This window comes from Dama dama, chromosome 7, assembly GCF_033118175.1.
Source record: "Dama dama isolate Ldn47 chromosome 7, ASM3311817v1, whole genome shotgun sequence".
In the NCBI taxonomy this organism is placed as follows: Eukaryota; Metazoa; Chordata; class Mammalia; order Artiodactyla; family Cervidae; genus Dama; species Dama dama.
The window spans coordinates 21,444,695-21,460,716 of record NC_083687.1 but is presented as its reverse complement, the minus strand read 5'-3'; the positions used below and the strand labels follow the sequence as shown (position 1 = coordinate 21,460,716).

The window sequence follows — 16,022 nt, the reverse complement described above, 5'->3', positions numbered from 1 at the left end:
AGTCTTTTGGAGGGAGAGTTTCAGATGCCAACACGGAAGGAATTAACATCATCTTGTCGCTCTGCTTTCTTTCACATCCCCTTCACTCTCACCAGAGCAGAAAGATCAACGGTTTCACAACCTGGGTGCCGTCAGCCAAAAGAGATCATTAAACTCTATGGAGGCCAGATTGAGCCAGAGTCAGGGGAATGAATGAGTTGGCAGGTGGAAGAGCAAAGAACTGGCAGAGAACGTATTGGTGCTGGCCTTTGTCATTAGGTAACACAGCACCGTGTTGGCATGCAAGCATGTATGTCTAGCTCCCCCCGGCCCTGCCTCTCAACACGGCTTGTCACCAAGAAGGATCCCAAGGGAGGCTCAGGGACTGGACATTCGGTCAGCAAGAGAAGCCAGGCTCCAAGCTGTTAATTTCTTCCTCTAGGTACTGGGGTTCAGAATTGGAGCTTAGGCGCTCTCGTGCTCTGCTGTACCTTGGATTATTGAGGGATATACTGACCAATAGCTCAGCTGGTAAAGAATCTGCCTCCAATTCCTGGGTCAGGAAGATCCTCTGGAGAAGGGATAGGCTGCCCACTCCAGTACTCTGGCCTGGAGAATTCCGTGGACTCTATAGTCCATTGGGGTCGCAAAGAGTCGGACACGACCGAGCGACTGTCACTTCACCGCTTCATTTCATCCTGACCAAGGGCGTGGACTGAGGAACAGAGAGCAGGATGATTGCCTGGTTTGCCAACACAATGGCAGTAACTGTCATTAACTGATATCCTAATAGGAGCCAGCTATCGCGTGACTCACTTTCCCTGCATTGGCTGAGTTAATCCTCTAAGTGGCCTCGTAAGAGATCTTTAGTCCTGTAGATGAGATGAGACAAGTGATACTCAAAGGGGTTGAGGAACTTACCCATGCCCACACTTCAAAAGTGGCAGGATCAGGGACATTTTCAGGGTTTGTGGAGTAGAAAATCAGTACAATAAATAGGGAATTGGAAAAGTCATGTTCAAGAACTTGGAGTGTTAGCCTCAGCAGCATCAGTAAACTCACCCTTACGTGTGTGTGTGTGTGCTCGGTCGTTTGTCTGACTCTGAGACCCCGTGAGGTGAAGCTTGCCAGGCTCCTCTGTCCGTGGAATCCTCCAGGCAAGAATACTGGAGTGGGTTGTCATTTCCTTCCCCTGGGGATTTTCCCAACCCAGGGATTGAACCCACGTCTCTTGTGTCTCCTGCACTGACATATGTATTCTTTACCACTGTGCCACCTGGAAAGCCCTACAACTTACCCTGGGTGGGGTCCGAATTTAAACACAAGATTAGTTCTGTCATGTGGGCCCTTCTCTCTGCTTCATCTCCTCTTTTCTCTACCGTGATTTTCTCCAATTCTCACCTTCACATTCCTGATCAAAAATGCACAAACAGGAATGATGCAACTGACATACACAGGATGTCCTCAGAGCATCCGGACATGGTGTATTACATGATGGGTCATAGTTGTGACATAAGGAGGAGAAGGGGATAATAGAGGATGAGATGGTTGGATGGCATTACCAACTCGACGGACATGACTTTGAGCAAGCTCTGGGAGTTGGTGATGGACAGGGAAGCCTGGCATGCTGCAGTCCATGGGGTTGCAAAGAGTCAGACTTGACTGAGCGACTGAACTGAACTGAAGGCAATGACCCTGGCTGTTCTCAGACTTTACCCATCCACCTTGAGAAATTGCTGGAGAGAGAGTTTTAAATTTATCCAGAATCATCCTCCTAAGGAGCTTCAGTTGCTGTTCTTAGACTCTCTTACCAAATTTCACGATGTTTCCAAGACTTGCACTCAGGCAGTAACCAGCTCAGGGGTCCAGGGTGATTTTGGAGTTAAAACCTGCAATGTCTCCTACCCCATCCATGTCTCTTTCCCTCAGATGGTATCAGCTCATCATATTTCAACAGGAATTCAATCTGATGGTTCCTTTTTTCATTAGAAGCAAGATTTTGTTATCATCTCCATAACTGAAAGGGGCAGCAGGATTTGTGGAAGCAAACAGGCCCAATGTAAATCACAGCTCTTTGGGTGGGGGTGGGGTGGGGTGCTAAGAAGTACTATTGCGTATCCACCCTCTGCTGGTGCTCTTGAATAGGCCTGCAGTCCCATCCCAGTCTAGACAATTACTAAGGGGAATACAAGCATTTTTCCCAGCCCCGCTCAGTCTTTTTCTCCCAAACTGGAAACACAAAGCAGATGATGAAGTCCAAGTTCAAATGCTGCACCAGGGAGAAGGAAGTGTTGAGAAACCACATCCAACCTCCAGCCTGTTTTCAAACATTCCAGTAAGTGTTCAATGGCCGTATCTTGGGCTGGTGTCATTTCATTGTCTCAGACAAAGGCTCTCTATGAAAAGACAAACATGGATTATGTGAGGAGGGGCTGACAGAAGGCACATTTGGGAAAAATCTGAACAAGAGCACAACCCTCTGGGCTCTTCCTCTGGGGGCAACTCCTCCCTTTCATCTGCTGGAATTAACATCCAGACTGATTCCCATCACCTCAATGTCGTGCTCTAAACCAGAGTCTGGAAAACGCAGCCCTGGGGGTAGGGGTGGGGGGGGGGCGCGGAGTGGTGGGACTGATAATGCAGATGCAGTGGCCAGTGACTCGCTGTCTCCTCTGGCTTTGTTCTCAGAGCCTAAGTAGACAGTTTCTAGGATAGAGAATGAATCTGAGTGATGGTGACATCCTATAGCTGCTCCTTTGAGTATTTTGTTCTGTTCATATATATATATAATTTTTAAGTTGATATGTTGTATTTTCCTTTTTATTCAGTTCAAGAAATTTTCTTCCAGGGAAGTCTCTGTTCTGTTGTTATATGTAAATGGATTATTGGCCAGATAATCACTGGGGCAAGGCTGGAAAAGTCTTCTGCCGTATTATCTCCCCTTGGATGTTCCCTCTTTGATGGACAGGTTTCCATGCAGTCAGGGTGGCACATTTCTGGGGGAGCCCACTGCCTGTGTTATTCACCCTTCCATTTGGACTGCCCTGGTGGCTCAAACAGTAAATAATCCACCTGCAATGCAGGAGTCCTGGGTTCGATCCCTGGGTAGGAAGATGCCCTGGAGAAGGGAATGGCTACCCACTCCAGTATTCTTGTCCGGAGAATCCTCATGGACAGAGAAGCCTGGAGAGCTACAGTCCATGGCGTTGCAATGAGTCAGGCACAATTCAGCGGCTAACACTTTAGAACAGCCCCTCTAAATTAAACTCAAGAATGCCTCCTTGATATCCACTGGTTCTCTGAGGGCAGCCCTGGACTTGGGTACTCACTGTCCTATGTCCTGTCTTCCTGGAAGCCTTGACCCCTTTCCTTCTCTCATTGGGTTAGCCAAGGCTAAGGCTTCCCCCAAATTTGGTGCCTATCTCTGTCCTAGGATGTCTAGATAACTGTTATTTCCTTATTTAATAGCCTTTTCTTCCTACAAAATTATTATATGGGCTAATTGCAGAATATTGGCAACATTTGGATAAGCAAAATAAGAAAATGAAAGTTGATAATTATTATGGTATCTCCTGGAGATGAGAACTATAAAGGCTTTCAAAGATATCCTGGTGGTTATATTTCTGTGTTTACATTATCTTTTTAAAAAATGGATTAGCAAGTGTTTACTGTTTGGTTAAGGTTCACTTTTTCAGGCTGCTTAATACTGCCCTATGACATGGTGTACTGGCTGTCAGATTCTCTTTGGTGTGTGTTCAGTTCAGTTCAGTTCAGTCACTCAGTCATGTCTGACTCTGCGACACCATGGACTGCAGCACGCCAGGCTTCCCTGCCCATCACCAACTCTCGGAGCTTGCTCAAACTCATGTCCATTGAGTCGGTGATGCCATCCAACCATCTCATCCTCTGCCATCCCCTTCGCCTCCCGCCTTCAATCATTCCCAGCATCAGGGTCTTTTCAAATGAGTCAGTTCTTCACATCAGGTGGCCAAAGTGTTGGAGTTTCCGCTTCAGCATCAGTCTTTCCAATGAATATTCAGGACTGATTTCCTTTAGGGTTGACTGGTTGTATCTCCTTGCTGTCCAAGGGACTCTTGAGAGTCTTCTCCAGTACTATGGTTAAAAAGCATCAATGCTTCGGTGCTCAGCTTTCTTTATAGTCCAACTCTCACATCCATACATGACTACTGGAAAAACCATAGCCTTGACTAGATGGACCTTTATTGGCAAAGTAATGTCTCTGCTTTACAATATGCTGTCTAGATTGGTCATAACTTTTCTACCATGGATCAAGTATCTTTTAATTTCATGGCTACAGTCACCATCTGCAGTGATTTTGAAGCCCCCAAAAATAAAGTCTCTCACTGTTTCCATTGTTTCCCCATCTATTTGCCATGAAGTGATGGAACCAATGCCATGATCTTAGTTTTCTGACTGTTGAGTTTTAAGCCAGCTTTTTCACTCTCCTCTTTCACTTTCATCAAGAGGCTGTTTAGTGTCTGGGGAGCACTAATTAGAGAGGAGGGACAGGGTCTGGATACACTTCTTTACCCTGAAGTCCCTGTGGCTGCATCCCGTGGTAAGGAGGTTGACTAAAGACACTTTCCTTGCTGTTCCATGCCAGCCCTTGAGCGAGGCCTGACCAAGGCTCTGAAGAAGCTGGATGACTACCTGAACACCCCTCTGCCGGAGGAGATCGATGCCGACACTCACGGGGATGATGAAAAGGGCTCCCGGCGTAAGTTCCTGGACGGGGATGAGTTGACCCTGGCCGACTGCAACCTGTTGCCCAAGCTCCATGTGGTCAAGGTAAGAGCACTCTACCTGTGGGTGCCCCCAGGTCCAGTTCCATCGAAGGCCCGGGTCTCTCGAGGATGAGACAAGGACAGGGCCGCTTGCTGATGGAGAATCGGAGTTTGAAAATCTCATGAACAGGGACCCAAAGTCAACCTCTGCTGCATGCTGGCTGTGTAGCCCCTCTAAGCTCCAGTAACACAGGCATATATTGCTTAACCAGGGCTGTTGGGAGACTAAATGTGGTCTGAATCTGCTGCCAAGGCAGGAGACGTGGGTTCGATCCTGGGTCTGGAAGATCCCCTGGAGAAGGAAACTGCAACCCACTCCAGTACTCTTGCCTGGGAAATCCCATGGACAGAAGACCATGGTGGGCTCCAGCCCTTGGAGTCACAAAAGAGTAGGATATGACTTAGTGACGAAACAACAACAATCCTATTATATGTAGTTACATGTAGTCTTATCACTCCAAAGACCTCTTCCTTACCTTTTCATCATAGGTTTTCACTGGCTACCCACTACCCCACGATCTTTATTAAGCATGCTCTCATATGCATGTTTTCTTTGTGGGCAGACCCACCTTCTGATTTCCTGTAGCCACTCCTTGGGGCAGGCAGACAGCATCTTCCTCTTCTACCAGTTGAAGAGCTGGAGGTTGCAAGAAATGATAGTGTTGTCTTGCTACCATTGCACTTCCCAATCATGACTAACAGAGAGTGTAATCTTTCCTATACAGCCTTAGGATACAAGAGATGGGAGGAAGAGGTGAATTCTGAGGTCATCCCCATCTCCCGCCCCAAAGTGGACCCCTTCCTGTGTGTCTGTGACAGGCTTTAGTGCAGCTGTGACTGCACGTTTCTGATGACAAAGAGCCCTCTGCCTACCAAGCCAACGCTACCATTTTGGACGGCTCTAGTTGTTAAGAGCCATCCTGCCTTACATGGAGCCCAAACCCGCCTCCTTGCTTGCTTGGTTCTCTGGAGCAACACAGAACAGGGCTGCTCTCTTCATCTCATTTGAAGACAGTAGTTTCGTCCCCTGCATTTCTCTGAACTGGGCTTCCCTGGTGGCTTGCTAAGTCGCTTCAGTTGTGTCCGACTCTGTGCGACCCCATAGACGGCAGCCCACCAGCCTCCCCCGTCCCTGGGATTCTCCAGGCAAGAACAGTGGAGTGGGTTGCCATTTCCTTCTCCATCCCTGGTGGCTTAGATGGTAACAAATCTGCCTGCAATGTAGGAGACCTGGGTTTGATCCCTGTCTTCAGAAGATCCTCTGGAGAAGGAGTTGGCCACCCACTCCAGTGTTCTTGCCTGGGAAATCCCATGAACAGAGGAGCCTGGCGGGCTACAGTCCATGGGGTCACAAAGAGTCAGACACGACTGAGCAACTGAATAACAACAACCATAACATATACATGTATATATGGTGTTTTTCAGATTCTTTTCCATTATAGGTTAGTATAAGATACTAGAGTATAGTTCCCTGTGCTATACAGTAGGGCCTTGTTTAGATATTTTATTAATATATATAGTAGTGAGTTTATGTTAATTTCAAACCTCCTAATTTATCTCCCCTGCTCCCACTATCCCCTTTGAGAACCATAAGTTTGTTTTCTAGCACATCCTTTTCTGACCCTCATCAGTCCAGAGAAAAAGACAGTGGGATCCTAGAGCTAGACTGCTCTCTATTTCTACACGTGTTGATATCTTACTGTCTCAGTCAGACAAAAAGCTCTGTGAGGATAGGTCTTCTCCAGGCCTAATGGTGGGTACATAGTGGCCCTTTGATTAACACTCATTGGTTGACCATTTGATCACCTAGCTTGTGATGCTCAGTTGCTTTCCACCCGTCACTAAGGAGAATCAGATGCAATCATTTATTGGCTGGATATCTGCCTATTGGTTTTCAGCAGATGTCCTGAGCTGGAAATCAGAACCCTGCATTCAGAGCACACACCAGTTGGAGTTGAAACATAGGCTGTGCTTGCCCTGGTGCTCCCAAGGGATGCATCAGGGCTGGAGACTGGGAGGGAATCATGCTCACCAGGGTTGATGGGCAGAGCAAATGCAATCCGTTCATACGAAGACACTTTGGGGTTCAGGGCCAAGCTGATGGTGATTGGTAAGTCTGGCCAAACTGTATGTCTTTGAAGTTATTAATAACTGCATGCTCACCCCACCTCCAAAACATCCTTTATTCCTTTTTCCTGAGGACGAAGTGGCACCATTATGGGTGATATGATTCTATCAGTAACACTATCAGAGTGAGGTCATGGGAAGAATGCCATTCTAGAAGTCCAGAGACTCAAGTTCTGTCGTTGTTGTTGAGTTGCTCAGTCATGTTTGACCCTTTGCCACCCCATGGACTGCAGCATGCCGGACTTCCCTGTCCTTCACTATCTCCCAGTGTTTTCTCAGAGTCGTGTCTATTGAGTCAGTGATGCCATCCAACCATCCCATCCTCTGTTGTCCCCTTCTCCTCCTGCCCTCGATCTTTCCCAGCATCAGGGTCTTTTACAATGTGTCAGCTCTTCGCATCAGGTGACCAAATCATTGGCGCTTCAGCATCAGTCCTTCCAATGAATATTCAGGATTGATTTCCTTTAGGACGGACTGGTTTGATGTCCTTGCTGTCCAAGAGACACCACATCTAGCAGCAGGAGCTGGGACAAGTCGTCTCCTCTTTGGGGAAGTCGTTTTTCTCATCTCTAAAAGAAGAGGTGTGGATGATTATTTTCCTTCTCGCCTCTTCCTCTCTCTTCCTCCCCATCTCTCAGTCACATGTGGTTGGACCACCCAATCAAGAATCGTGTGTCCAATCAGGTGGACAAATGGACCTCCCAGGCCCCATGCTTCATCCTCCGGTTCCTCCAGTTCCTTCCGGCCCTAGACTCCCAGTTACACCCATCCTTGAATGATGTTCAGTGTGTTATTCACTCGGAGGAGCCGGAGATCAGAAGGAGGATGACCCACAAAAGGACAAAGGCTGGGCCTTGCTTCCCATCTCCTTGGATTTCTGCTGATCCAGCTTATCAGAGCCCAGAGCCCTGGCAAACCTCTGAAGTGCAAAAAGCATGAAAGGAGAGCCAAGTCAGACCTCCAGTTTGGCTTCAGACGCCAAGACTTAATCTGGGCTGGGGGAGCTAACTGTTTTCATATGAAAGCAAATTCAGAACATGAGCATGGAGGTTCCTGCAGACGTCAGAGCTTCTCCCGCGCGCATCCCCTCTCTCTCTTTCATTGGCTTTCCTTCAGCTTATCTGCATCCTTGGAGGCCGCGTTGCTCTGGCCCTGCTGCTCGCTGACAGACTGGTTTGAACTTTCATTGTCTGGCTGACTCCTATTCTCATCTCCCGACTCGAGCCAACATGTGAAGAAGGAACCAGCTCTGGTCAAGCTCAGGGTGTACGGATCCGGGCAGGGAGGGGCATGTGGGACTCTTGTTGCCTCCCCCAAGACCCTTGTTCCCCACCCCACCCCCGGACCCTCACGTGGCACAGAGACCTGTTCAGCCCCTGAAGCAAACAGGAAGGGAGCTATACATATAAACACAAATATATATTCATATGTTGCGTCTCTGTTGTTTTCAAGCTCAAATTATATCCTTTAAAAACCTGAAAATGAATTCCAGCCCCAAGAGACTCAAGGCCGCCCCATGGATCAGTTTTTTTTTTTTTTTTTTTTTTTTATGGATGTCTTGACCTTATTATGGCTCTTTTTCTTTCCTTTTCTCCATTTTTTAAGTTGAAGTATAGTTCATGTGCAATATAAGTTACAGGGGTACAACAGTGATTCACAATTTTTAAAGGCTCTCCTCCATGTATGGTGGTATGGAAGTCATTCAGTCTTGTCTGACTCTTTGTGACTCCATGGACTGTAGCCCGCCAGGCTCCTCTCTCTGTCCGTGGAATTCTCCAGGCAAGAATACTGGAGTGGGTTGCCATTCCCTTCTGCAAGTTATCTTCCCCACCCAGGGATCGAACCTGTGTTGCAGGCAGATTCTTTACCATCTGAACCACCAGGGAAGCCCATACTCCATGTGTAGTTACTATAAAATACCGATTATATTCTCTGTATTATACAATACACACTTATAGCTTATTTTATACACAGTAGTTTGTGCCTCTTAATCTCCTACCTCTGTTTCGCCCTTCCCTTCTGGTAACCACTAGTCTGTTCTCTGTATCTAGTTTTCTTTTTTAGATTCCACATGTAAATTGTAACATACATTATTTGTCTCTCTCTGTCTGACTTATTTCACTTAGCATAATGCTGAGTCCCTCCATGTTGTTGCAAATGGCAGAATTTCATTCTTTTTCATGCCTGAGTAGTATTCTATTGTGTATATGTATCACATCTTCTTTATCCATTCATCTGTTGATAGACATTTAGGTTGCTCCCATGTCTTGGCTATTGTAAATAGTACTTCTATGAACATTGGAGATAATGTATCTTTTCAAATTAGTATTCTCATTTTTTTTAAAGATATGTATTCAGGAATGGAATTACCAAATCACATGATGGTTCTGTTTTTAGTTTTTTGAGAAACTTTCATATGTTTTCCATAGTGGCTGCACCAATTTGTATTCTGTGGGCTTTTTTTCATTATCTCTGGCAGTTTCAAGCTACTTCCCTCACTGGAGCCTCCACCCCTGCATAGATTTGCTCCTGACCCAAGACAGCCTCTTCTTAAGGCTGTGGGCAAGCCCAAGGCCCCTTTGTCTTGCAGTGAAGAGAGGGTTTTGTCCAAGGACCCTGAACCCATCACTTGTGTTCATTGGCCACACCTATCCTGGTGGCTTCGGTACTGACCTCCCCAAACCAGTTTTTTTAACCGAGAGAATTTAATATAAAGAAGTGCTAAGTACCTAAGAACTAGGGAGGCAAAATGTACCTTTTGGTTCCTTCTTCAGGGCAGGGGGCAAAGGGAAGAGTTTGGAATGATCAAAACTTGAACTATACCATAGCCAAGACATGAAACAACCTAAATGTCTATTGACAGATGAATGGATAAAGAAGATGTGATGGTTCTCAATGAATTCTGACATTAGATAATGTTTCTTGAGCACTTAAAGCCAGCACCTCCCCCAGATCACTTTATGTATATTAACTAATTTACTACTCCAAAATAGGTCATCTTATTATCTCCATTTTAGAGAAAAAGAATTTGGGGGTCAGAGAAGTTAAGTAGCTAGTCCAAGCTCACACAGCTGTCAAGTAATGGGGTCAGGATTACAGATCCAGTTAACTGGGATCCAGAGCCCACACGTTTAACCACTGTGCTACTGTGTCTTTCAATATAAACACCACTTCCCCAGAAGGCTCAGGTCCACAGCCCCGAGTGTGGCAGATGAGGGAGAGAACGGAAATCACCATCTGTTCACCTCCACGTACCCTGAAGCTCCATATGCATTCCAGCATCTAACTTGCATGTTTTTTGCTTTGTATTCCCTTCTGTAGATAAGGCTGGATGGGGGAAGAAAAAAGTTGTCTATAATTCTATCAGTCAGACATATCTTCTGCTAACAGATTGGTGTGTATACTTCTGTTCATCATGCATATTTCTCCTAATGCTTTATACTGTGCTTCCAACTGAACAGTCTCTTGAAGCGTTTTTCAAGTCCCTGCAATTTTCTCTGCAGCATGATTTTTCACGGCTCTCCAGTATGCCACTGCATGTATATATGACAACTTATTTATCCATTCATGTGTTGTTGGACATTTGTGTTGGGTACCTTTTTTTGCTATTTCCAAATAGTCCTCCAGCCCTATTTATAAGAAGCTAAATCTTCTTGTACGCTCACGATATTTCCTAAGGAAAAGAATACCTAGAAGCAGAATTACTAGATCAGAGGACAAATCATAGTTGCTTGGGAAAATGTAATACAACAAAATAAATAAAACAAACAGTGTTGCATTAAAAAGGCAGCACCATCAGCTCGCACAACAAGCGTCTTGCTGCTGGCCCCGGGGGACACGTGGAGGGTCTCCCCACTGTGCACACACGGGGCCACGTCACTGACACTTCCCGGTGATCTATTTCATGCTTTAACACCATCTCTATTGCAGATTGTGGCCAAGAAGTACCGCAACTACGATTTCCCGGCTGAGATGACGGGTCTGTGGCGGTACCTCAAGAACGCCTATGCCCGGGACGAGTTCACCAACACCTGCGCGGCCGACAGCGAGATCGAGCTGGCCTACGCGGACGTGGCCAAGCGCCTCAGCCGATCCTGAACTTGGCCGTCTCACCCCATCGCTGCTGCAGAAGGACTCCACCGTCTCCCTGAGGACTCTGGCTTCACACACTCCTCTTCCATGCCGCCTCTGGAAACTTCTGTCTCCATCAGGCCACATCTCACTGGCATCATTGGAACCCCCCCGCCTGCTGGCTTTGACCAAAGTCAGCGCCAGCCCCCTCTGGTCAGACAGGAATCCTGCAAGCAGAAATGAGAGAAACGGTCAAGCTGTCAGCCTTTCGGACCTGGACTGGGTTCCGTGTGTTTGGGGGTCAGTGCCGGGGGGGAGCCCTGTCTGTGGGATTGTCACTGGCCCCTTTTGCCAATATTGAAATATCTCTTCAGATGCATTAGAAACCTGCAACACGCTGTCCTTGTCCACCCTCCTCTCTGTCAGTAACTCCAAGGCCAGACGCCGTCTTAGTTCTTATTAGAAAGAGGTGCAGGGCTGTGTTAGGGGAGGCGAGAGTGGATGGGGCAGACGTGAGTCTGGGCACCTGGCAGACACACCTCCAGTCACTCACCACTTTCTGGCACTCTTGTCATTTCGGGCACTGAAGGTCAGATTAGAAAACTACTTCAGACAGCCTCAGTTTTCTGCAGGGCTGGGCGCAGTCTGATGCTATCACGTACTTGGCTTGATGCTGATCTCTATTCTTATCTGTCTAGGCCTTGCCAGGAAGGGAAATTAGCATGCCATTCCAAACAGGGGTGACTGGGAAGGGGAGGGGAGGGGAGGAGTGTTGATGCCAAAAGGCCGGTGGGGTCTACCAGCCATGGGGTTTGCTTGCTTATGGGAGTGGTTTCATTGGGGATTACATGCCTGGGTTTGACTATGTTTATCCACGATTGAATTTTGGTCTCTGAGAAAGCAGATGGGAGTGGGGGTGGGTGGAGGGATGGATGCATGAGGCTAAGAAGACCTTTGTATGAGGCTCAGTGTTCCCTGGGAATCTTTTAGATAGATCTTTTCTCTTATGATCCAAGTCTCGAACCAGTGATATCGTGTAGCTGCCATCTTCATAGCAAAATACCAACAATTGACCAAAAATGACTCTCCAGCTTCTTCAAGTTGTTCCTGGATTGTGGGTCTGCTAGTCGGGTGCTCTCTGATTCAGCTTCAGCCTCTGACATGCAAGAGATACATTTAGGAGGTGGCTTGATCGTGGAACCTTAGGAAGAAAGTCCATGGGCCTTTCTGATTGGGAAACCATGTGGTTTAAACTCGAAGAAAAAATACATAGGCATCTGGGTAACTTTTCCTACCATCTGACTCAAATGCCTGATGAAAAAGAGGAAGCTGTTTTTTAGCTAATATTTCACTCTGTAGTCATTCTCCTTGAGTTTCACCTCCTTAAAAGCTTACCCTGCCTGAACCCAGGGACCTGTGCAGAGGAAACAAAGAAAAATGAGCTAGTCATCAGCTCCCTCTTGCCATGAATGCCTTGGGAGAAAGCCCATCTGCCGCAGACCCTCACCGTCAACAATCCTTTCTTCTGTGTTGCCTGTTGATGGAGGCCGAGGCTCCCAAGTGCCCGAAAGCCCCAGGACTTGGCTCGCTGCTCAGTGAGGGCAGGACAGCATGGGGCCTTCCTGTAGAAACATCACGAGGTTCTAACCCAAGTAACATCTGGACCTACCTGCCTCCAGGGATCTCTGGAGAGAAAGGGGATCCAATGATCAGAGCAGAGGGGAAGAAGCAGGAGGTCTCCTTTAGCCCAGGGAGGAAGATGCCATTTCTCAGTGGGGCATCCTATAAGCCCGAGACCTTTCATTCAGAAGCAGAAAGAATTGATTCATTTCCTCCTCTAAGGGAACCTTTGCAGGACTCCCTGATAACTTTGTCCCTGGAGATGTTTGAAAAGGCGAACTGATGAGGAAACAGTCCTTCTGACAATAGGGGAAAGCCCCACGCTGGTCTCATGGGAGATGAACGCTTAAATGATCCCAAAGGCCTGTTCATTAGTGTGAAATCCTGTTGTCCTCAGAGATCCTTCCCTGAACATCACAGCGTAAGGACGATGATCTAAGAGGCAGTTGACTTTTCTGAGACCCAGAAAGGTGCTGTTCTTGAGGTATACCTGAGAAGCACAGCCAGTGAGCGACAGTGTAAATGGCAGGATGCCCAGGCAGAGAAGCTCCCCCAGGCGGAGTAGCACCCGAGGCAGAGTACCTCCCACTGAGGAGTTTTTGAACACTGAGGACACTGGATATTCAGAATCCAGCATTGGCAAGTCTTTAAACACAGCCTTTAAAAACAAACAAGCCAAACTAAATCAATATTGTTGGTTCTAGCTGTTCCTTCTGTGGTTGACTTAGTTTTACATCAGTAACCATGTTAGGGCACAGGGGTGGGGTTGGAGCAGTTATATGACCCACCGTAACCATTTAACAGAGGGAGAGGAGTTATAGATGGATGACATTTCCTGGTACTCAATCCAGGAATATCTTTTCATTGCCACAGTAGATTATCATATGATGCAACCGACTATTGATTTAAAGCTTAAATGTCTATGACAGGTTTATCAGAGTATTTTTAAACAATATTGCCTGAGATGATTCTTTTCCAAAGAGATTTTTCTCCACATCCTTCAGTCTCCCTGGGTTTTGGCCATAACCTTGTCATGTCATCTCCCAACCACACTGTGTAAAGGTCCTCTGGTGTCCCCAGAATCAACTCAGGGAGTATTGAAGGTCTGCAGTTTGACCCTGAACTCCAGAGTGTTGAGATGGGAAATGACCCTTGTTATTCGTCTGGCATGCATATCAATACCTCAAAAAGCATCTCAGTGGCAGTAAGAGGGGATTTACTTGGGTTGAGATTCTATTTTACTCTAGATTTATTTCTCTCCTTTGGTTTTCACATCACTTTTTTTTTTTTTTTTGGTGGGTTGGCATAGTGTGAGGCAGAGGGAGAAATAAGAATCACATTCAGAACAATTGTGTTGAATTTACCCATCTTCTCAGTTCTGCCTGCCTCTCAGGTTGCCCTGAGAGGGTGTATTGGATAAGATTTTAACAGCTATAAAAGATGAGCTGGATCAGTAAAATCCAGGCTGGTCCAGCACATAGTTCCTTCTATTGTGCACCTTTATTACCTGACACTTCAGAATCACCGGTGTGAGTTTGGCTGTCTTGTTTTGAACAAACAATACAGTTACCTGGCACCAAGCTCATGAGTTGAAAAGTGAAACCCACACTCCATTGGTTTGTTTGACCACAGGTCTCAAACTAGTTTTGTCTTCCCAAGAAATGACACTGTCTTCAGTGTTCACTTATCTTGCTGGTGGGGCCATGGAAATGCTTGATCTTTTCATTAGAAAGAGGCCATGCCAAGAAGGAGTTTTCCTGAGCTGAATTTTCTAGCATTTGTCAAATGAAACAACAGAGATGCTTCGTAACACCTGTACCCACTGGCCGCTCTGCAGAAAGACAAGACCAAGCATCTTAGAATTGTTGTACAATGGATCACATCTGGAATGGACCCTGAAGATCTAAGATCCTAGAAATCAGCAAGGTCTGGACAAACAGAATGAAAAAGGAGGCAGTGTCAGGAAGATACAGGTCTACCTAGTAAGTTTTCCATCAGGAGAAAACAGTGAGAGTTTGTGTCTGAAATTAAGTTGGTCTAGGGGCAGGGGACATCCAGTACATAGGTCTTTGACTCCTATTTCCAAGGGCCAGGAAGCCAGTTCAGCAGCAGAGGGAACCAAGATGCTGGTGACTTCTCCTTGGAATGAGCAGCATTAACCCATGATTAATGATTCCCAAGGGATCACTTCCTTTTTTTAATAATAACATTTAAAAGCCTCTGGAACATTAGAAAAAGAAGTGTGCATGGGAAGCATCCTGGTTCTGATGTGAGGCCCAAAGTGTTCACATCTTGGCTTTGGGACCCTCCTAGCACACGCAGCCCATTGGTTTCTACCCACAGCTCTTGGCGTGTAATCCAAACAACACATGCCCTCCTATGAATGCATCATCCTCTCCCTTTGCCATTGTTCTCCTCCCAGCTTAGTTTCAGGATCCTTTCATTTTGTGATTAGGTATGATCCAAAGTGTACATAGTCTTACTTAATGTTACTTAAGGAAATGGATCCAACGTTCCCCTCCTCAACCAAAAAGAAAATTAAAATTGCCTCCCTGTAGAGCTTGGGTTAATCTATTTCTATAAAAGCAATCTTTTTTTTTGGCAACATATAATTTTAAGGATACAGTCATCTATGGTATTTATGTATAGACATTTTGCAATATTGACTATGCATATGCTTAAAATATAAAGTATCTGACTGATGTTTGAACTTGTCTTTCTTTCCTGACCACCGGGCTATCCCATTTTATAAGCTGGAGAGTTAACTAATTTAGCAAAGAAGCCTAGCTTTTAAAAAAGATCAAACATTTCACTTTATAAAAACACTCCCAATGATGGTCACTTGATTTTTCTCAAGACCTTTAACTGTGGTGATAAAATAACAGGACTTGCTTTCAAGCCTTAATAATGTAAAATTCCTTTTTAATGAAAACATTACTGAGTGTTTTCCTCATGAATCTGAACCAGTTATAAATTTGTTTTCCGGTCTTGATTGGTATTGACTAATTCAAATAAAGTTGGTTTATTTTCAAATAGTACAAAATCGATCATCAGATGTCTTATTGAAGGTGGGGATTTCCTATGCCGTTTGAAAAGAGTATGAAATACTTTTTTCCAAATGTTATTTGATTTTCCCATTACAGAAGAAAATATGTTCATTCTTCTTAAAATACAAAAGCAAATAAAATTTTTAAAAAATGAAATAAGGAATTCTCTGGCTGTCCAGGCGTTAGACCTTGGCGCTTTCACTGCCCTGGTCCATGTTCAATCCCTTGTGGGGGAACGAAGGTCCCACAAGCCATGTGGCGCAGCCAAAAAAACATGTAATAAAAAGAATGAAACAATGCCATTTGCAGCAACATGGGTAGACTAGAAATGATTATACTAAGTGATACAAGCCCAATCAAAGACAAATGTCAT

The 16,022-nt window shown here is 45.8% G+C and overlaps 1 protein-coding gene across 2 annotated transcripts in view; it reads left to right on the top strand.

Moving 5' to 3' along the window:
• Positions 1 to 15,645, top strand: part of CLIC5 (chloride intracellular channel 5) — a 162,337-nt gene extending 146,692 nt beyond the window's left edge. For both annotated transcript variants that reach the window (XM_061146856.1, XM_061146857.1), the window contains exons 5-6: positions 4,604 to 4,788; positions 10,842 to 15,645. In XM_061146856.1, coding sequence (XP_061002839.1) covers positions 4,604 to 4,788; positions 10,842 to 11,009 — 353 coding nt within the window. In that variant the 3' untranslated portion in view covers positions 11,010 to 15,645. The remainder of the gene's footprint in view (positions 1 to 4,603; positions 4,789 to 10,841) is intronic.
• Positions 15,646 to 16,022: the final 377 nt, after the last annotated feature.